At 44.6% G+C, this 22,042-nt stretch overlaps 1 protein-coding gene across 2 annotated transcripts; it reads right to left on the bottom strand.

Annotated features, from left to right (window-relative positions):
- Positions 1-203: 203 nt before the first annotated feature.
- Positions 204-21,817, bottom strand: RHOBTB3 (Rho related BTB domain containing 3). Of its 2 annotated transcripts, none has more exons than XM_026866738.1 (10): positions 21,623-21,817; positions 19,441-19,589; positions 17,386-17,497; positions 16,136-16,504; positions 13,934-14,046; positions 12,211-12,322; positions 8,905-9,078; positions 7,544-7,710; positions 6,576-6,672; positions 204-1,112 (listed from the first exon to the last, which is right to left on the bottom strand). In XM_026866738.1, the coding sequence occupies exons 1-10, from the start codon at positions 21,687-21,689 to the stop codon at positions 1,084-1,086; spliced, it is 1,389 nt and encodes a 462-aa protein (XP_026722539.1). In that variant the 5' UTR covers positions 21,690-21,817; the 3' UTR covers positions 204-1,083. The 2 variants fall into 2 exon arrangements, with proteins under 2 accessions (XP_026722539.1, XP_026722538.1); XM_026866737.1 differs by lacking the exon at positions 204-1,112 and adding an exon at positions 1,740-3,697.
- Between the last annotated feature and the right edge of the window lie 225 nt (positions 21,818-22,042).

Raw genomic sequence — 22,042 nt, 5'->3', positions numbered from 1 at the left:
AAGGTGTCCCTGCCCGAGGCAGGCTTGGTCCGGAGGCCTCGAACGGCCGCTCCCCACCCAAACCGCCCCGCAACACTGCAAAGCTACAAACGGGATTTCCAGCGGGACGCTCAAACCTTCTGACGTGCTTGGGTAAAGCATCCCATGAGACTGACAGAGAAGGGGGTTTATTTTGTATAAAAATTTTACATATTCAATCCAAGAACATTCGGTCTGGGTGTGTTCAAAGGAAAACATGCAGGAGCTTCAGCACATGCCTCAGAAAAAAAACCTTCTCTTCCTCCTAACAGTTTCTATCCAGATCAGACAGGCCAAGGCCCAAAGGAGGATGCAGGGGTTGCTGACTCTCCAGCAGAAAGCGGCATTGGAGCGCAGAGGTTTTGCTCTCAGTCCCGGGAAAGCTCCGTGCTGGCTTGGGACAAGCCTACAGGGACTAGGCAGTGCAATCCGTGACTCAAGAAACTGTCTTCTAAAAGTGGGTTTTGAGAGTTAGCTCTCATGAAGGGCTCAGGAGACAAAACTCCACTTAAGCCCACGCCTGGAAGTGAAAGGTCTGACCAACTAAGTCCTGCCTAAGGGCACTTGAATTTGCCACCAGACCCCTTCTTCCAGCCCAAGGCTGCCGCTGCCCCGGGAGTTCAGGAGATGCTGGCACCAGCAAAAACCTTCCTCCTCACACATTTTCCTTTTTTCAAAACCTTAAAGAACCTTTTCTTCAGGTGGTTCCTGGCTTTTGCTCTAAACCATAGGGCAAAGAGGCTTTTTATAGCACAGCAATTTTCCCTTTCTACCAGACCAAGTTGTTCAGAAACACCAAACTCCTGGCTGTCCGTGATGGATGCAGCCCTGAAGCCCCCACCAAAAAAAAATTGCTGACAGCATCTCACCCAGCATCAGAATTGACTTTGTCTCGGTTCTGAATGCTAATGTGTCGTTTCCAAAACCAGTTCTAAGATAACTACATTTCTACTGAAAATCATCCTCCAGAAAAAGAGTTTATAGTCACAATTCTTATAAGAGTTTCAGCTGATCAGATGATCCACGCCTGCAAGGACAGCACATCTGCACCTGAGGCAGGGGGCATTATGGGATGCCCAGTACAATGGAAAGCTCTTTTAGTGTCTGAATAGGAGTGTGCAGTAATCTGTGACAAAAGAACAAATATTTTCTCACAGCCTGGCATCTCTGTATAAAACCTGCCGTTACCACTGACTACAACAGAGAATAACAAAATATTTCTCTTGGTTGGATAGAGTGTTTGTACTTCCATTCAGCCTGTATTTAAATGCTTATAAAACGTTTACAGGACCTTAAAAATAGTTTGTTGTTAGGTGTTATCTCTACTGAGACTACCAGAAACAGACTAACTGGTGGCAAAAAAAACGAGAAAGGGGCCGAGGACTAAAACCTCAGGAGCACGTGCAGGGCAGAGGAAGGGTGACACAACCCGTGTATCGGGTCTGTACAGGCGGTCAGCAGGACACACACACCATCCGCTCGCGGTGACGGGGCTGGCTGCTGGCTGCAGCGCGGGCTGTGACCCCGGGTGCTCCCGGGCGTCCGGGCAAGCTGCACTTCAGCTCCACCTTGCTTCTTGTTCACCACTTGATGCTTCTGAAAGCTGCAGGTTGTATTCGCAGCCCTCCAGCTAGCTTATACTTACCATCTTTCATTTCTGCCCCAACGACGGGGAATCAGCTTTTTTTACATTTCCACACGTGCTACTTTGCCATTAATTTTTTAACATTTTCAGTTTTCGTTAGTGATCTTGAAGAAGCAGTGTAACGCTCTGGATTTCAGGCTCCTTATTTGTGAGATGTAGCTAAGTACATCTAATCCTTTAAAGAACTTTGGGATCCCCAGGTTATGAAAAAGGAAAACAATTCTCATTCTTACTAACCTTGGAAACTGGAGCCTGCAGCAGCCAGCTGATTCACAAGCTCTTTTTTTGAAATTTTTTGTGTGTCCCCTACTATAGGAAAAGCAATACCCTCGCAACCTCTGCAAAATGTCACCAGAAAAACCCCAAACAGTAAAATCCCTGTGACTCTATCATGGAATTTGAAAAGAACGATTTGCCTATAAAACTGTGTTAGAATATGAAAGCAGAGGGGGAAAAAAAAAAAAAATCTGCAGTAATTTGCTGTTCCACCTGCATCTCACAGCTGCTCTGTCTGGTCCGTTGGGGATGGCCGCTGGGACACCGTGGAAAAACGGAATAATCTTTTCCAGGGTCTCTTCTCTGTCTTTCTGGGCTCAGACTCCATGCCAAAATTCAAGGCAGCGGGCAAAGCAGGATCCGAAGTCCAAGAACGACGATAATGAAGCCTTTAGCTCCTTGCTCCGATGTCACTGACAGAAAAGCCCCTTTGCTTAGGTAGATCCCTCAGACAAGTCAGGTTCATCTGGCCGTCACTGTCACTACACACACACGGGTCAGGGGCTCCGCCAACAGATGATGTAGGTCAGGAAAACCCTCCCCAGGGTCTGCAAGGGCCGTCCTCGTCATGGTGCGCTGGGGGTCCCTGCTCTCTCTGGGAAGAGTCCGGCAGCCAGGGAAGATAATCGGCTTTGTCTGACTGGGGGCAGCTGATGGCACGTGGGGATAACCCAGTTCAAACTGGGCCCCGGGACAGGGCCGAGCTCAGGGCCCCGTTACAAAATCCGCGGCCCCTGGTGGGACAGGTGAACCCGTGGGGTCACCCCTCGGACCAGCACCCAACACCCAGGCTCTCGGCTGCCGGGGGGCTGCAGAGTGCGAGACCCCCTCGGCTGCCCAGCCCGTCCCCTCTGCCCCAGGCCCTCCCGCCCCAGGTGGGTTTGCTCCGAGCGAGTGCCCCCGACCCTTTCCTCGAGGGCAGAAACACAACACGGCCACTCCGACAAAGGTGTCTCTCACGTTATTCAAGCGGACTTTCTGCTCCCGCGTACCAGCAGGAAAAATTATTTCAATGTTCAGATATTTGGAGGCACTAGAGAGTACAGCACGGCACAGGCATTCCCGGGGTTCAGACGTCTGCCTGCAAAGCTGTCAGGCTCTCACGAAAGGAACTACAGGCCTGACGCGAAGTTCAAAACGAAGCGTAACTAGGATGCTTGTTAAGCCTGCCCTTTGTTTTGCAATCCAACAGACACTGCAGAAGACGTTTGCATTCCAAAATAAAGAATTTATTAGTTGGCTTCCCAGCTTCCCTGAACTGCTACACCGCTCCAATTGTACGGGATTTACCAAAAATTCTCTTTTTGACAGATGCTGGTTTAGCAGCAAGAAACAGCCACAAGACACAATAAAGTAGCCAATACAGGAATCACAAGGGGGTGACCCTCACGGCACTGCCCCGTATGATGCTTTATCCCCACGGGCGTGACACCCTTGTGCTTGAAAGAAACCTCAGATCTATTTCTCAATGCTTTCAGGAAAAATCAGCGCAGTTTGGTACCAAGTCAAGGAACATGAACGAGCATTCCACAGCAGGGCACCGTGCTCCCGGGGGCTCAGCCGCTGGTTTTGACGTTCAAGCTCCACGCAAACCCCTGGCTGAGGCTCCCCTGGCGAGACGCCCTGTGCGCCTGTTCAGTCCTTACATGACTGTGCAGTGGGACTTCTGGGATTTGACGTAGTTCCTGTACTCGGTGAGTTGCTTCAGGTACACGTTGGACGGCCACCGGTGCTTCTCTACGAAGCGGCGCTCCTCCGCTAAACGGGGCGATAAAGGGTTAAATGCAACAGCCAACGGTTAGTAAACGTTAGGGCTGCAAAGGCAACCCCAGACCAGAGGTGAGAGCTGCCCCTTGGCCGAGACCTCACCCTAGTGCAGACCTAAGGGCTACCACGGGATGGTCCCTCACTACTGAGTCAGCAATAAATCAGTTACTTCACAAAATCAGTCCCAGGGTCGTGAACAAGAGCAGAGAGGTTGTCCTAACGGGGGTCGTTATCCAGACACTGCTAATCAAGGGCGAGGACGTTCCCGTGCTGCAGCACTACCAGGAGGGTGTTTTGTGCCCCGGGACAGGACAGTTGCACCTCCTCTTCTATTTACTGGTATAACATCCATTTTAAAAAAGGGAAAAAAGCAGAACCTGGGGAACTACAGGCCAGTCAGTCTCACCTCTGTGCCTGGCAAGATCACAGAGAAGACCCTCCTGAAACTCTGCTGGGGCACATGGACAATAAGGAGGAGATTGGTGGCAGCCAACGGGGCTTCACTCAGGGCAAATCCTGCCTGATGGATGTGGTGGCCTTCGACAAGGGGGTCACAGCGCTGGTGGGTGAGGGAAGAGCCACTGACATCGTCTGCCTGGACTTGTGCAAAGATCTGACACTGTCCTGCACGAATCCTCACCTCTGGACTGGAGAGACGTGGGTTTGATGGACGGACCCCACGGGGCATCAGGAACTGGCTGGGTGGTCGCACCCAAAGAGCTGTGGTCAACAGCTCCATGTCTGAGTGGCAACTGATAGATTTAGATTAGATATCAGAGAGAAATCCCTCCCTGTGAGGTGCTGAGGCCCTGGCACAGGCTGCCCAGAGCAGCTGTGGCTGCCCCCTCCCTGGAAGGGCTCAAGGCCAGGTTGGACGGGGCTTTGGGCACCCTGGGCTAGGGGAAGGTGGCCCTGCCCGGGGCAGGAGGGTGGGACTGGGTGGGCTTTAAGGTCCCTGCCAACCCAGACCAGTCTGTGGTTCTGTGACTCAGAGGGAGGAGAAAAGCAAAGGACAGGCTGCCAGATGTGCAGACACTGTACCCCAAAGGACACCAATCCACTGACATGTTACCCTCTTCCTTCAAGTCAACCCAGAGGCCCTTGGCTCCAAATCAGCCAGCCAGGTATCAGCCACCCACTGGAGATTTCGGAAATCTCCTCCGACTGCCAACAGCTTTAGTATGGCACTGCATCAACCCTGGATCCTCCATGAGTGGTGGAAGCAGAGAAGAAACTCCAGGTGATGGCAGTGCAACGCCGTGGCGTGGTGATGCTCTCCAGCTCACCCCCACGTTATTCGGGTGCTGTCAGAGCACAAGCTGACACGTGATGATAAGTGGTGCTTATCAGAAGCATCACTGCATAAATTTCACAACAGGCTCATAGGCAGCCCCATATCCATCGGGATAATGGTGACATGGAGACAGAAGCGCTGTTATTATTACTTTGCACAGGAAAAAAAAAAATGCAACCAAAAACCCCACAATCAAACATTTAATAATCTATATTGATAAATTGATATCCCACTGGGGAACTGGAAGATGGGTAAGTAGATGTGCCTAGTCTGACCCCAAGTCACAGGGGTCTGTGCTCTCCTGCCTCGCCAAGGGGAAGCCAAAGGCAGCTCCCACCTTCACTGGAGGGGACAACCCGATTCCTGCAGCTTCAGCAGAACCTCTGGGTGGTTGAGACCAAAGCCCTGTAGCGAGCAAGATGCCACAAAGTGGTTCCAAACACAATCTGTCACCTGAAGCAGCAGGAAGGGAAGCAAAGCAGGTCCAGTGTGGACCAAAACCACTGGCAGGTGACACTTGCCAGCACGGGGGCCCTGCTCTCCCATGTTTAACCCAGATCTGGCTCTACAAAGTGGACGTTTCAGAAGATGTGCAGATGGGCCACTGGAAGACAAATTCCAAGTCCAAACCAAGAAGGGAGGACCTAGCTCTCCTTCCTTTGCTCCTAACAATTACAAAGTCTGTCATCACACGTACATATTGCAAATGAGGAAAGAGGACCTTCAGTACTTTGGACCAGACAGAGCCTTGCCTCACAGATAAGAAAAATCCCCTTCTGGAACACACCAGCCCCCTAGCAACAGCCTGAACACAAACCCCAGGTCAAAGAGATGCACCTTCATCAGGGCGATGAAAAATCCTGTAGGTAATGAGGAAAACTCCCTAGAGTTACGTGTCAGGAAACAAATACAGTCTTTGGGAAAATAAATATCAGTTCCCTGGAAGAACCTGGGTTTATTTACTCGAATGGACATCAGTTGTTTGATTTCAACGGATCTGCGACAGCGTACTCTACAATTCCTGTTTTCTTTAAAGAAAACCCCAACCCTGAAAGGGCAGGTAAATGAAGTGACTCATTACCTGGATTCAAATGTACAAACTAAACGAAATGATACACATATGGTGGAGGGGCTGATATATGATGACCCAGCTATCCCAGTCGGTTCAATTATGGGTGGGAACCTGGCCATCAGTACAGGAACCAAAAGCCAAGGGGTCGTTTGCCGTCTACGCTCACTTCGCGTGTCACGTGCTGGTCCCACAACAAGGTGGTGAACCATCCAGCTCCAACAGACTCCGGGCTGGACTCGACTCTATAGCCTAAAGCAGCCCTAAGTGTCGTCTTATGCAGTTTTTCCCCCAACATTATACATGTTTAAGATTCAGCTGGACGGGGTGCTGGGGCATCTTGTCTAGACCATGCTTTTGCCAAGGAAAGTTGCACAAGATGAGCCTTGAGGTCCCTTCCAATATGGGATTCTATGATTCTGTGAAGTAGCATTATCCAGTACCCTGTCTCTGATCTAAGCATAACAGAAAAATACTTCTTGTTGTAAAAGTAATTGATAAATTACCTGACAGATCCTGAAATTCGGGCTTTTGACTGAAGATGAGGTAGTTAGTGGCAATAAAATGAAGAAGCCAAGTTGAAAGGCAGTTGGAATTGTGAAACTGTATGAAGGAAGGAAACACAAACGACACTTAATGCTACCATGCCTAAAACACACCCACAACCTCACATGTCAAAATATTCTGGGTTTTCACTGTCAACATAGCAGTTTACCAAATAGTGTTTTGACTGGAGGAGGTAACAAAGGAAAAGTCATTGATGGAAATATGTAAACCGATGGAGACTCAAGAACGACGCTAAAACTCCCTCCCCCAGAGGTGTGATCTAACCCCTGGGGCTCCTTTGGTCACGAATCTTGGAAATTTTTGTCTTCTGCACAGCAGAGCTTCCGAAAAAAAATAAAAGGTAAGAAGTGTGGCATGTTGGTTTTGTTGTCTCTTTTCTCCATAAAATCCTGTTTAATTAAGACAATATCCCACCTGACACTTGTAAACAATTAATTTCTTATTTTTCTCTTCTGTTTTCCAAATCTGTCTTCACTGTCTCTATTTTTTTTTCCAGCTTCCAATGCTTTCTTTTCAAGCTTTTTACAAATTTCACTCAATATTATATCAGGATAGATCTCCTTTGCCACTTGCAGATCGTACAATTTTCTTTTTGGCTCAGAGAGGAAGTAGTGCACCTTTACTTACCTAAAAGACATCTTTTCTGGAAGAAGATGCAATTAAGCTGAATTACTACAATGCGTCCCTGATGGAGGAAACTGCAGAGATTATGGTATGACTGCACATTCTGCACTAAAGGGCTGAAGGCCTTATTTTAGCCAACCTTGTGCCAAATATCCCTAAATAACAGAGCGTACATCCATGCTTGTCCTTGGGAATGGAAATTATTCAGATCTTGAAAATCTTAACAATTAAACAACCCCCACTAATTAGAGTCCACATCTTATCCGATACACACCACACGTACCTTAGCTTTTTTGACCAAGCTGACAACACCGAGGCTTGTGGATGCTAGTTCCCTGCTGGGCAGGCTCTGAAGATGAGTGATAACATAAAGCTCACAGATATACTGGAGTCTTATTACTTGGTACATCTCCGCACAGACCAAGAGAGACATAGCTTGGGGAATGCTGTCTGAAAAACAAAAAAAAACGTTACGTGTATTTTACCTTTCTGGCCAGAGGATCAAAGCCACCAAGTCATCTTCTAACCACCTAACCATGAACACAAAATCAAGCTGCTGTTGACCACCATCTTCTATTTTCCATTATTATCATTGTAAGTTGGCTACATCACGCTCTTTTTCCAGATAAACTATTTAATTAACAGGAAAAGAGTAATTAGTACTTCTTAGAAGCTAAGTGTAATAAATGGTTGCCAATATTCTATATATTGGAGATGCTGAGTCAAGTGCTGCTGGTCTATTTAAAGTAAGCGATGATTAATAAGAGGATTCAGCTTTCCAACTTCTCTTTCCAAAAATAATCTCTATGATACATGCACGAGAAAATGTAGTAAAAAGGCCAAAACCAACTGCAGAAACGCAACTGCATTTTAAAAAAAATTATGGTGTGGTGGTTGCACATTTAAACTGAAAGACGAGGAAATGTTAGATGGACCGAAAAGAGAAACATATGGAAAACCTGAGAATAAGGTAGAATTATTTGAGAAGACAATAAAAACAAAAACATGTATCGCAACATTATTAATTCATTCATTTTCAAAGGAAAATTATCTGTACTTAAATCATGTTTCATATTTAGCATGTAGATTTTCTTCTCATTAAAAAAGACAAGGTTAAGACACATAGAATACTCTAGCTCAATTTTTCTTGCCGAATACTTCAGATGATGTACGATTTTTCTGGGTTTATAAACATTTCCATCTGTATAAATAAGATATTCTTGTAAAATAACCTTGCTCATATGAAACTTAACAAAACAGATGCTAACAAAAATGACAGCTTTGAAGTAAAACCCAGAATTAAGATTAGAAAGCAGTATTACTGTTATGTAGAAAGAAAATTCAAAATATTCTAATGGACCAGAAATGAAATTTCACAGTTTTTTGAGCCTTGCTATGCAAGCACAAAACAAATACAGCATTTTGTTAGTGATGTTTGTTCTGTATGCAGTTGATTTTACTTGAATAAGGCTGATTTCTTTTTTTTTTTGTTGGACAGTATGAACAAGTTCTCTTTCTTGAGACATTACGCGTCAAAATATTGGTGTTTTTTAAATGAAAGAAGTGTTTCTACGTTACTCTCTATTAATACCCCACCACAGGAAAATTGGTAACAGATATAAGTGTATTTTAAAATTTTCTCACCTGGGTAGCAGGAGTCAGTGTAAAGATACTCTAGAAAGGAGAGGAAAGTTTCTTTGGAAACCCCGTGCACTGGAATCAGAATACTTTTTGCTTCTAGGTAATTACCATTAAACATAGCTGCCATCACCTCACAGCGAGCTACCAGGATGGGTTTGTGGGCTGGAACAGTGTCATCTGCGGGACACAAGACAAACAATCTGTGATCCTTTTATATAGACAGAAAGATCTTCATTTTTAAAGCTCATATTTCCACGGAAGGCCTTCCGTTCATCGAACACGATTAATGTGTTTAAAATTAACAACATCCCATTGATAACTAATAACACGCTCTCTAAATACCAGTTAATACGTTTTACATCTGCCGAGTAGCCACGGGCAAGCAAAAAGAAACACCATTCTTTTCTATGACACCGTGCTCCCAACACCAGGTGCTCCAAATAGGGCAAATTTTTATCCGTAGAAACCAGCTTTCAGCTAGTAAAAAAATCTGACACCAGCCGTAGTTGCACCATTTTACACCAGTTGAACCTCCGGCCCGTTACATAAATAGGCAGTGCTGTGAATTATTATGATGCAGATTAGTAATTTGTGTTCATCAGTAATCGCACTGGCAATGGATGTGTGTTCCAGAAGTCAAACTTTCACACAGCCACACAAAGCAAAGGCAAATTATCCCAGATGACGTTCCATTAAATCCATTAAGCACGAGTTTAACCAGATTAAGCATTTTGCCTAAGTGAATTTCCTGATGGCCGTTTTGAGAAAATAATGATGATAAATTTCTCCAGAATTTTTTTCCGTTTTGTAATATGTGGAAGCAAACCGTTTACTTTACTACAGCGTGTGGAAGGCCGAGTAAGGCTCGGGGTGCAGAGGTCTTACAGCCCTGTAAGGACAAGGTTGAGAGCCTGAGGGGCCAGAATTCTGCAGAGTCCTGCTGAACTCAACAGCCCCAAGCGCAAGAGAGTGGCAGACAAGTGCCAGGCGGAACAGCAACCAAGGGCAGAAAGAGATGTAAATTATTTAATCAAAATTATAATAAACAGATCAACTGACACGCAAGGTAAATGTAAATACTTAGATAGAAGCTACTGACTTAATTTCCTCCTTAGCCACAGCCCTGCCACCCACTTAATCCCTTGAAGACTTCCCGCACTTTTTCATTTTTGCTCTTTTTCTATTCACCTGTGCTTCTACTTCCAAGCCATCTAAGCTGCATACAACACGTATATATATATTTTTATAGAGAACACATGTAAATAATATTATACATTTACACCTGTAACACAAGCAATACACGATGCAGACGTGATGCAAGATGTGCACGCAGTTTTTTTATGGGCACGTAATTGGATATTTACCTACTAATTAGGAGGTTCAATCACATTATGAGTCTTTACACAGACATAACAGGCTCCCGTTTTCAATGGGTCCCAAGCACTTCTGTAAGCTAGAAAGCTCAAAGCTACTCCCAATGTTCAAGGAATTTGCTGAAGGCTTAAAAATGTATTTTCCTGATCAAGACTAAAGCTTTGAGCTTCTCTTAGTAATTATTTAATTTTTATACTATTATTGTGGGTGATGAACTAGGGGAAAAGGCTTGGAAGATTTATCAAACATTAGGAAAAACAGCTGACTTTGTTAGCGGATAAACACACTTTTTTTAAAACACATGTCAACCCATCTGACAGTAGTATAGCGGTGGCATCTCATCCACTTCCCACAAAGCCTCTCTCAGGAGCGGGACACTGAGAGAAATTATTCATGTCATTAAACTCAGCATCAGAATTTTGTTCTCATTTTCAAAGATTTTTTTTTTCTGCATATTACAGAGAAAATCAAGAAAGAATCTGCTTGTCCTCATGTGCTTACTTTTGAGGGATTAATGCTTCATATTTGGCTCCGAGATTTAAAGCTGAAAATAATTAAACAATTGTCTAATCCTAAAAGACCATTTCTGCACGTAGGGTGAACATGCACAACTTGAGAAAACCATCTGCAGTTAGAAACTGTCTCACTCTTACTCTCATAATAGCACGCAATGCTTTTTCCCCTCTGTGTTTTTATTTTTAAGGGCTGAGCGCATTTAATTTTCAGAAAAAAACACCGGTGACACTGCATCTTGCTGGTGCACACAAGCAGTTTCTTTGCAGGGAAAAAGGGAAGGGACTGGACCTTGGTGAGCAGACCCACGTAACGCCACCAACCACCTTTGCCACTTCAGTCCGTTACAAGACAAGCCAGCACAGAAAGCCAGCCGCTGCTCCCCCACATCTTTTTAATCCTGGCCTCAAAGATGACTAGATAGTGACCATCATCTCAAGAGACTTTTTTTTCTTTTTTTTTTTTTTAAAAAAAAAAAAAAAACCAAAATTTTAAAAAAAAAAAAAAACCAAAAAACAAAAAACAAACAACCCACATTCATTTAGATATTTCTTTTCACACACGTAGGGTTAAGCAACGGGCAGGTCTAGCTTAGGCACCTACAAGGCTGGAGGTTGATTTCATAAGGAGTCACCTATCACACACAAGTCCCAGAAACCTGTGACAGAAACATGAAGATCAAGGTGGGAGCATCTCGGGGTGGGAACGCTGGAAAGGCAGGAAAACACAGGAGGTGCTGATGGCACCTAGATTAGCAGGTCAGCATCTGCTAGGAATGCCACCAGGGAATAAAGCCTAAGGAGACACAGAAGTGGGACAGAAGTCCCTGTCAGATTCCAGAGGGTGGAGAAAGGCACATCCACAGTCAGTGTCAGAGGGAGGGAAGGTGTCAAGAGTCAGCAACCGCCACCCCTGGTCTTTTCACTGAGTGTAGATGTGGCCCGGGGAGCCCCGGCCTCTCCCAGGTTTGATGCTGGGCAAAACCCCTGGTTACGACTGGGTGCTCGTGCAGATGGCGAGTGAGATAAATAAGTTTTAAAATAAAATCATTATCCCCTGAGGTGCAATCCCCAGCTTAGCCTTGCTGCCTGGGTGCCATGCTGTTGCAGGAGCCATTTCTGCAGCACACCCCTCAGTTTTTTGGCTGAGCCCCCAAGGCGTGCACGAGAATCCGAGGGGCACAAAGTCTGTCACAAAGGCTGCTTGCACAGCCTCGGCCCTGACAAACCATGGAAAGCATCCACAGGGACAAACGTTAGTTCTAAGAAGTAACCTGCTTTCCACAGTGATAGCAAAGCATCTGTAATTTCTTAGTTTTGACACGGCAGACAGCACGCTGTCCTCCATCCCCGCTCTCCTGCAGGGAGGGCAGATGCTGGAGGCACAGCGGTGCCCACGTCAACAGGAGCAGAGGTGCTGTACCTTGTATTTTGAAGATTACATCAGCCAGGACAGGGTTTTTAAAGAACCGCCTGAGAGATTGATTATACAGACATTTTATCTGGTGAGAATTGAAGTCCTTTGTGGTGTTTATCTGCAAAATAAATGATTAATAAAACACTGTCATCTCTGGTTGCCCACACAATAAAAGATGACGTCATTTACATGGGGAAAATAAAAGACAGCCTTTTGCTTTCCACTTTATGCTCTTTTTTCCGGTGCTACTCAGCACGTTCGATTTTCTGCAATCATCCTCACTGTTTATTTTCCTGTCTCCCACAGTGCAGCAGCTCCAAGTGTCTCCGTCTCCTACAGTCACACCCCAGCCCTGGCGTTGGGACTCTCCGACCTGTGGCAAAACCCCCTCCAGCACCTCGGGGCAGGTTGGACTGCATCACGAGTTTTCTGGGCTCCAAACTCTCATACACACCCTGCTCGGACCCGAGAGGGCTCTGGGGGGAGCACTGATGGGGGACACATCCACCCCTGGTGTGATGCTGCATAAAGATGGAAATGAGCTCAGGGTTGTGTCTTTCCTGACACAACTGGCCTGGCGTTGCCTCCACAGAGGCAGAGGGACCTCGCAGGCTGAAGCACAGACTTATCTCCCAGTAATTTGCTATTGTCAAGACCCTCCAAAACCCAGCACTTCCACGTGGTTTTGAGTTTTGTTTTTCTTACTTTAAAAATGGAACCTGAAGCTACCAAAAGGAACAACAACCAAATCATTATCGCTAGATTGTGATAAGCGAAATTCAGATGAGGTTGAATTTATGGTTAAAATCTTACCTAATCTATAAATGAATTTTTAATTTTATCAAGAAAAATCACAGTTCGTTTCTATGCCTTTGAAGAAAACCTTTTAAATGTGAAATAAAAGTACCCCAGAGGCATTAAAAAAATAAAAAAAAAATAAAAAAAAAAGAAACAACAACTCAGGTTTAGTATCTTAAAAGTTTTCAGGACTTTCTCAGTGCAATCTCATGAATGTTTTATCTGTGGACGCTCAGGACTGGCAAGCCTACAGCCGAGCAGTTGGAAGCATTAAACAGCTAAGTAAATTTTGATCTTTATATTCTGCTATCTTAAGGCAGGCCAAGGTGATTTCACATTTAAATTGACACAGATAGTTTGTGCAAGTGCTGTAGCATCATGGAAGGTATAAACTCTAGCAGCAAAGGGCTGTTAAAATTAATTCTACACTGTAACTTTTTATTAACAGAATAATGTGACATACATTACATTTTACTGTGAAGTCACCTGCTGAATCAAATACACGGAGTTACAGACAGCTTTCCACATCACAGCATTTACAAGAGAAACCTCCTGTCCTGATGTACTGCAGAAGCATCACTTTTGGCCCACACTCAGGAAAGCAAAGCTTTCCTGGGCAGCCTGAACTACGCGACAATTAGCGACAGGTAATCTTATCGCTAGACAATGTGCAAAGCTGTGGATAGGAGCAGTCCTTTTAGGATGCTGACTCGTGTGCTTTTTACCGATGACATTAACTCCGCACACCCCATCAGCATGGCTGTGTCTCCGTGCTGTACCTGCCCGTGAACATCCCACTGACAAAGTGGTAAAAGCTGTGTAAGCCAAAGCGAGCTTAACACAAAAACTGACAAGGAAACCTTGCCTACAAAACGATTTCCCAAGAAGTTAAGTAACTAAAACTAAGTTACCCCAAGAGAGTTAGATTTACCTTCCCTGGAATTTTCAGGATACATTTAACTGTCTCGAGCACATGTTCAATTTTTTCTGGATCCTTCAGCTTCTTTTTTGTTTCCTCTTCTAGTTGTTCCCACTGGAAAACACCTGTCACAAGACCAGGTAAAGCTGGATTATAATTCAACAAGGCACAGGCCTCAGCAGGCAGAGAAAAGGTAGCGTCGGTGCTAAACACACCTTGCAGAAACTGTTTTTGGAACATAAATCAGCCAGGGTTCCCTTGCTTAGGAAGGGCAAGATGCAATTCGTGCACAATAAAATTTCCATGGTACTTTACAAGAATGTGGTCAAGTACAGACAGATTTGGACGTCTCCCTGGGTTTCAAAATCAATATCTGAATTCCTCCCAGTTCAATCACTACCTACTGCAGGTAGACATTCAGAAAAAGAAATCCTGAATATTTGTGGAAGATCTTTAGCTTCTGCTGACACTGCTGGTTGCATGGCTTTGTGGGCGCCCGAACCAGAAATGTCTCATGCACAGTTATATTCTGAGTACTGGTAAATTAAAAAAAAAAAAAAAAAGCGTGCAGTGGAATTGCTATTTTTCTTGTTTTCATAGTCAAAGCCTTGGTGTTCTCTCAGGTGTCACAATGGCTTTCTTGGAAAAATGAAAAGTGTTGACCAGTGTTAGTAATAAGTATATAATTATAAAAATAGTGATAACCAGTATTTATCTGAATACTCTTTGCTGGAGTAACTCTCAGAGACACCATGGGGAGTCTTGGTAGCTCTCAGCTCTGATCCCCAGGGCAAAGAAGAGTCAGAGAGAGAGAGGAAGCTCAGGGCTGAGCTCAGCCCCCGTGTGCACCGCAGGCATGGCGAGTGCCTACAGCCTCGTGGGCACCGTGTTCGCAGTCCTGAAAAGCTGAAGACAAGGACGCTCACGGCCTGATCTCCCACCTCGTCACCTCTCCGAGGCACCGAGTGGTTCAATCTTTCAGGACTTTTTTCAGGCTGGGAGCTGTGGCTTATGGCAGAGCCTCGCCTGCAGCCATGCAGTTTCCCACCTCTTTGGTTGGCACAAACAAAAGTAAAAAGTAAAGTCATTGCACAAAAGGCAGTAGACACTGGCCATAAATGGCAACAGATGAAGACACTGCACTTATCTATCACCTGCTGAAGCTTCGGCTTTAAGTCACCAATAAATAATTTTTAAAACAATCAATTCAAACTGAAAAACCTCTGTATCTGCTCTTTATGCCTGACAGTGGTTTGGAAAGAACTGAAAGGGATGTTTTCAATGTACAAACTCTAACCGAAAGCTGAAAGAGTTTCCCTTTTATCTTCACAAGCCAGTGTTCATGTCTCAGCTGCCAAGGCAGAAATCCTCTTCGCACTTCAGGCAGGTGTCAGCCTACACATATTGACTAAGCTACTTCATAGATGCAGCTCTAACATTACAATTATTTGTGGCTTTTTTTGTTACAGTTAAAAATCAGAATGCATCATTAAATCCCCTGCTAACTCTTTCAACAAACATAAATTATATATTCTGATGTACCGACAGCTTGTAAAATATTTTATAAAGAGCAAGCAGGTATCAGGTGCTGCCTGGGGAAAAAAAAAATAAAAAATCTCTTTCACCTGAGGATTCGTAAGAAATATTTGAGAATTTAGAAAAATGTCAGCGCCATTTTCATAGAGAGCTGGCATTAGATGGGGGAGGCCACTGCCTGAGTTGGTAGCAAAACTCATGCAATGCATCCGAGCTCCCGGTACTCCAGCTGGTCGTGTTTTCAGCAGCAGCACGCCCAGAAGAGAAACCACCTGAGATTCCTTCAGTAACCCTGCACTCTTGTCAATGTGTTTGGAACATGCAACCGTTTTAAATATCTTAAGAGCCCCAAATCTGAAACTGTCTCAAACACTAGATATTTTTGGCAGCGCTTCTGAGTGGTATTCGTGTCAGCTTACGGGCTTTGTGCGGTAAAATATGGTGCTCAGTTTACGTTCGTTAGATTTGGGGTGGCAACTAATTTAATTTGTATTAAATCTAGGCGAAGGGCTTTTTTCATATAGACGTTGTTTGTGACGATCACAGGGGATAAAATAGATGTAGACACAGGGCATCTCCCAACACCGAAGGCGCGTTCCTCTGCCTGACGCACGCGCTCCTTCGCGAGACATCAGCCGTAGGAGGAACGCGTAGCCGGGCCCGTTCGGGGAAGGGTACCTGAATAGATGAAGTGGAGGACGTCTGGGAGACAAGAGAAGACGATGAAGTCCTTCACCACCACCCTCACCGGCGAGATGCTGGCCGGGATGCCGTAGGGGCCTGGGGGCCGGGCCGCCCCCGCCTCCACCTGGAAGAGGGTGTGCGCTGTCTGCACGATGGAGGCGTCGCGGATGTCGGCCGGGCTCTTCACCCCAAAAAGCAGCATGAAGACGTGGCTGGCAGAGCAGAGGATGATCTTGTGAGCCTCCACCACCGTGCTGAGGTCTTCAGGGTAGAACGCCACGTCCGCGCACTGGCAGCTGCAGAGCAGGTTTTGCAGGTCCTCGTTGTAGCGCGAGTCTTTGCCCTTTAAGGTCGACATTTCATCTGCCAAAGACAAACAGTCGTGCTGTAGAACTGAAGCAAGTATTAACCACGGGACAACTCTAGTCCCAGAGACCCGATCAAATGGAGGACAGTTTCTGAAAGAAGTATTCAATGAGACAATTTCTTATATGCCATTTGAATACGTTTAGTAAAACACACTAAAAATGGAAATACTTGCCACAGTAAAATAAGAAATTTAACAAATACTTAGCTTAGTAAAAAGTGGCCATCCTTTCATGAGACCTCTTTAGGCACTTGCATTTGAAATAAACCTTGCCCGTGAATCCCAAACCTAAGGGATCTGACTGAATATCTAGCACGTGTGATAAAAGACAACGACATATTTAGAGGCAACTACTTCTCAATAATTATTTCACTGAACAAATGCATCAGATTTGCAGAAATCACACGCAGGAACTCACGTGCAGGAGCCTACACCTCTGTTTTATTTGGAGCAAACACTTATTTTTTTTTCCAGTAAATAAAAATATTACTTGTTCTATTTGCAGCAAATAAAACCATAACTTGATATTGTGGAGTAATAAAGAACAACGTAATGACTTTCTTTTATAATTTGTCCGTGACGCTTGTATGTAAAGCTTTTATTAATTAACCTTTGCATTGTTTCATCAAGTGCACCGGAAAAAAAACACTCTTTTTTTGTCTAAAATAAATTAGAAGCCCACTGTAACATTACATATTGCTATGCAATTCTCCACAAATTAATTAAACCATCACTAAAAGATGAGGCAACGAGAGCAATGTCACCAGGATAGCTGATGATAGGTAGCACAGCTTACAGAAATGGTTACAAAATGTGAATGGAGCAAAGAACACGGCACACATAACAAAGGAGGCGAGAGACCAGACTTGGCGAGCACCTGGATGTTCAAGATGAGGCGGTTGGAGTCGACAGCACTTCTGCATCTTTTTCTTTAACTTAATTTTCTCAGAGGACTTCTGATTCAAACTTTGGGTTATAAAATATTCCAGCTAAAACATAAAACACATTTGTTAAAAATCCTAGCTATTTAAGAACAACCTAGGTGTCAAACCTAGGGGAACGAGAGGATGCTGTAGGCAGGACTGAGGCTCCTGCCACGCTGAGCAGTCATCCAGGAGAGTCCCAGCACCCCTTTGCCAGCAGCAGGTACCAAATGTAGTTAGAATTAACACAATTTAAAGGTCTATTTATTCAAATGACGGTGGTTAATTCTCTGGTATTTAATCCTCCTAGAAATGACAGGCACAAGGATATTCAATTTACCATCTTCCACAGATGCTAATTACGGGATTACAGAGAAGAGTAAGACTTGATGGATAATGATCAGGTGCAAGTGATGGAGATAACAAGATCATAAAGGATCTCTTCAGCTTGCAGTTCACCACCACCACCACCCAACGCTACAGTGTCCCCTGAAAAAGCCGTATCACGGGGTGATCTTTGCAGGCAAGGTTTGTTCCACCGGGACAGACTGCAAGCGTTATCGCTGCAATAAAAAATGTACCCGAGGGGAATTGGTCCCTTTTACAGGAACGAAGAGGCACAAACGGTGGTTCAGTTCAAGTTAATGCATGTCTTAAAAGCTTTTATCACCCAAGGTATTACTGTAGCCCATACAGTGCTTTCCAGAAACTAGAAAAATACTCTGGCTGGACCAGCTGTTGAGTGGCTTTCTCCTTTTTAACTGGGAATGAAGAGACACAATAAAAACTGTCTGACTGTTGTGACAGATATTCCAAGTCACTATCAAATCAAATGGAAACATATCAAACATCATAACACATATCAAATATCAAATGGAAACACGCTGTACTTACACACCAGGGACAACAGCACAGACCACGTGAAATTACCGTGCTGAAATAACTGCCTTTTTTTTTTTTTTTTTTTTTTTTTTTTTTTTTTTTTTTTTTTATACCACTGCGAAAGTAACCAAAAAGGTTCAAAAAAAGGGGGCTGAGCTTAAAGCGCCTCATGAAACTGAAAATGAAGCATCAGTGTTAAATAATTTTGTGGAGAAGACAAATAAATATGAAAGACTGTATTTAGAAACTGCTCAGTGGGCTTCCCTGTCCTCAGGAGAGTGGAAAAAGAATAAGCTCCTTAGAGGTGGGACATTATTGAAAGCTTCTCAGCTTCTGCCTTGCTCAGCTTCACTGCAGCTGACCCCAGGCTCTGCTCGAGATTGAAAACTGCATCACAACTGTGAACCCAGCAACCACAAGAATACGCTAAAAAAAAAACCAAAACCCTAGGCAGTTTACCAATCTTACCTGTCTTGCTTTGCAAGTAGAACAGCTGTGGGAGTTTGAGCAATTAAAATTTAAAATACTGAAATATTATGGAATAATTCAGCTTGGAAGGGACCTGTGGAGGTCACCCGCTCTGGGCACCTGCTCAAAACGGGACTCGTCCTCAAAGTGGGATGGGGTTGCTGAGTGCCTTGTCCAGCTGGGTTTTGGTTATCCCATCCCAGCAAGACAAACGGGCAGGAATAGAGCAGGGAAAATTCCAGAAGGTAGTTAAAACTAGAGTAACCTCAGTACTGCCACTTTGGCTAGAATCATAGAACCACAGAATTCCAGGATGGTTCGGGTGGGGAGGGAACTTAAAGCCCACCCAGTGCCACCCCCTACCCCGGGCAGGGCCACCTCCCACCAGCCCAGGGTACCCAAAGCCCCGTCCAACCTGGCCTTGAGCCCTTCCATGGAGGGGGCAGCCACAGCTGCTCTGGGCAGCCTGTGCCAGGGCCTCACCCCCCTCACAGGGAACAATTTCTGCCTTAGATCTCATCTAAAACCAGCTTGGGGTGGGGACTTGCCCTCAGTGGGAGGGCTCGCGGTGAGCCTCCCCTCACTCTCCAAAGCCCGGACATCACCACGCGCCTCCTGTGCACATCACCCTGCTTTCAGCCCAGGGGTTTCTCACTCACCACTACCCCAAAGTAATTCTGTATGTAGAAATCATTCAGAGTGTGCAGTTCGAGGTACGTGGCTTCTAGCTCTTTGGCGAGCTGAACTCCCTCGGTGGTGCTGATACATTTCTTGTCTGAAGTGCACAGGGGGCAGGTGCAAGGCACTCCTGGGGTAAAAAGCCATGGAAAAAAGCCTTTTTTGTCAAATAATCCAAATGCCCGAAGCTCAGCGCACATTACACCGGTGTTACTTTACATCGAGTTTCCCTAAGGCAGAAAAGTCAAGCAGGACTTGACTTCCAGGAGCCAGCTTTGGCTTAGGGCCACAGCATCCTTATATGCACAGGTGCTGTACAAGTCTGCAGGTGTTACCATTCGTTAATGTCAGCCTTCAACTTGTTTAATTATTGTGGCCCATGCGTGCAGGAACCATGGGCAATAGCAAAGGGAAAAGTCTCCACTGCAGTCCCGGCTGTTATGGGCATATACATACAGCAGAATATGAATCAAATATATATGTTTTGCATACAGTTTTTAAGCCAAAATAGGTATTTTTAGGATCATGCCGGTTAACTGATAAGAATCTGATAGCCATGCCAGCTCAACTTTGCTTAAGGCCCATAAGAACTTCCAGCTGTGGATGTGCTTTCAAATGCACCGTGCATGTTCCACGTTAATTTCCTCTGCTCAGACCTATGGATAACACGTAATAACACAGCTTTTTTTTTTTTTTTTTATTTCTTTTGGCAGCACCATTTGCTACTACAGAGGATTAAGATCTTAGTAATTTGTGTGAGCAAACTGCTGTGTTCACAAATACCTCCTAGAAACAAAAGGGTTCTGTGTGTGCACAGCAGTCTGCTCCAGCAGGTCCCAAAGCGAAACCGTGGCTGCAGAGCCTGACTTCTGCCACGGTCACATTGTTTAGGGAGGAAGAAAAGGAAAAAAAAAAAAAAAAAAAAAGGAGAAGTGGAAAAGAGAAATGCCAGTAGTGGGGTCACTCAGATTGGCGGTATTGTGTGCTTAATAAAAAGTGTAAGAAACGGTGTTGGGGAAGACAAACATTAGTTTAGCAAGACCTTGCCCTTAGGATGGCAGATTTATTACCACTGTATAAATCAGAGCCTAAAAACATTTGATCATTATCAATTAATTACTAAAGGGAATAAAATAAAGGTTTAATTCTTAGGGTTCTTTAGCAGTCCTTTCTCAATCACCAAGCAAAAAGACATAGAATTAGACCCTGGCAAAACTGAGCATTATGTCCACAGACGAGACACTATATTAAACTGTATCTTTGTACATTATAAAATAAATGTCTGCATCTGTCATGTCCCTTACTCACAGCAGGATGGATGCTCAGAACCACATGTTTCTGCCAAACTCGTTAAGTAAAAGATGACACCCAGGCTCAGATTTTGTATTCACTGTCTTAGGAAAATAAATGTTTAAAAATTCAGGCTCCATGATGAAAAAGCCCACGAGAATCAAGAAAATCACAACGCAAACCAGTTGGAAATGCAGAATAAAGTCTGTACCCCTTCCACAGTCGCGAAACTTTTATTTTCTTGTTGAATAGGCAGCAACAACTTTTGTGCTCGCTAAAAATTCCGTGTAAAATCAATTTGCGCTGTTCTCACAGCAGACTCCTGACACCCCAGCCATAGCCTAGCCACTCTGCCGTAGCAGGTCACCTCTGCTGACGTGGCAGCGTGTGGCACTTCGTGGTACCCAAAGGGCTGGTGTGTCCGTTCGACACCCTCGAGAATTTTGCGGCATTTTCCACCCCCTCTCCAGCTGATGACTTTGTTCTGATCCCCCAATGCACTAGAAATATTTTATACCTGAGAAGTGACCAGAGGGACCTCATAACACCAGGGTTCACCTCTTACACTCAAATGTACGCTGCTTAATACAGAATTTAACTGGATTTAATCTCCGTGTAGGATGGCTCCACAAGAAGAGCCCTTGCAGAGGTCAAAGCAGGATAGGATGCCTTTCATCTCCAGGGTTAATTAAGCATAATATTCTTGCCAATACTCCAGACTACAGAACCATAATACATGCACATATTAGTCATCCTGACAGAATAATTGTTTCTGTTAACAGCTTGGAAGAACAATCAGCTCCTACTGAAACTACAGCATCTCTTAACTTTCAAGTGAGGTTTAACTATTCCTTCGGAAGACTGGATACGTACCATTTTTTCTTACGCCAATCGCAGAAATTATTACTGGAATGGAACAGATGCTTAATACTTTTTTCATTGCCGGGACATACTTATCCTTTAGTACTTGAAATATAGCCCTGTCAGTGATGGAGTATTTAATCACGATAATATCAGCTCCTCCAACGAGACTGTGAGCGGTGTACCAGTCATTGTCAAATACATCCTAAACAGAAAAAACACTGATCAGAGATTTCCCGTCTACAAAGGAAAAGGTGAACTATTCAACAGCCTCAATGCAAAACCTCACAAAAGTATTTTTAACTGACAAATTAATCTCTTATTTGAAGACATACAGCAAAGAGGAGAATTCATGCTTTGTAATTTCCCTGTGTGGAGAACAAGTTGCTGATTATAATAAACAATAAATCTCTTTTATGAATTCAGGAATTC

The sequence above is a fragment of the Athene cunicularia genome, assembly GCF_003259725.1.
Source record: "Athene cunicularia isolate RWA chromosome Z unlocalized genomic scaffold, athCun1 chrZ_part3, whole genome shotgun sequence".
In the NCBI taxonomy this organism is placed as follows: Eukaryota; Metazoa; Chordata; class Aves; order Strigiformes; family Strigidae; genus Athene; species Athene cunicularia.
This window is presented reverse-complemented; position numbering and strand designations above follow the sequence as displayed.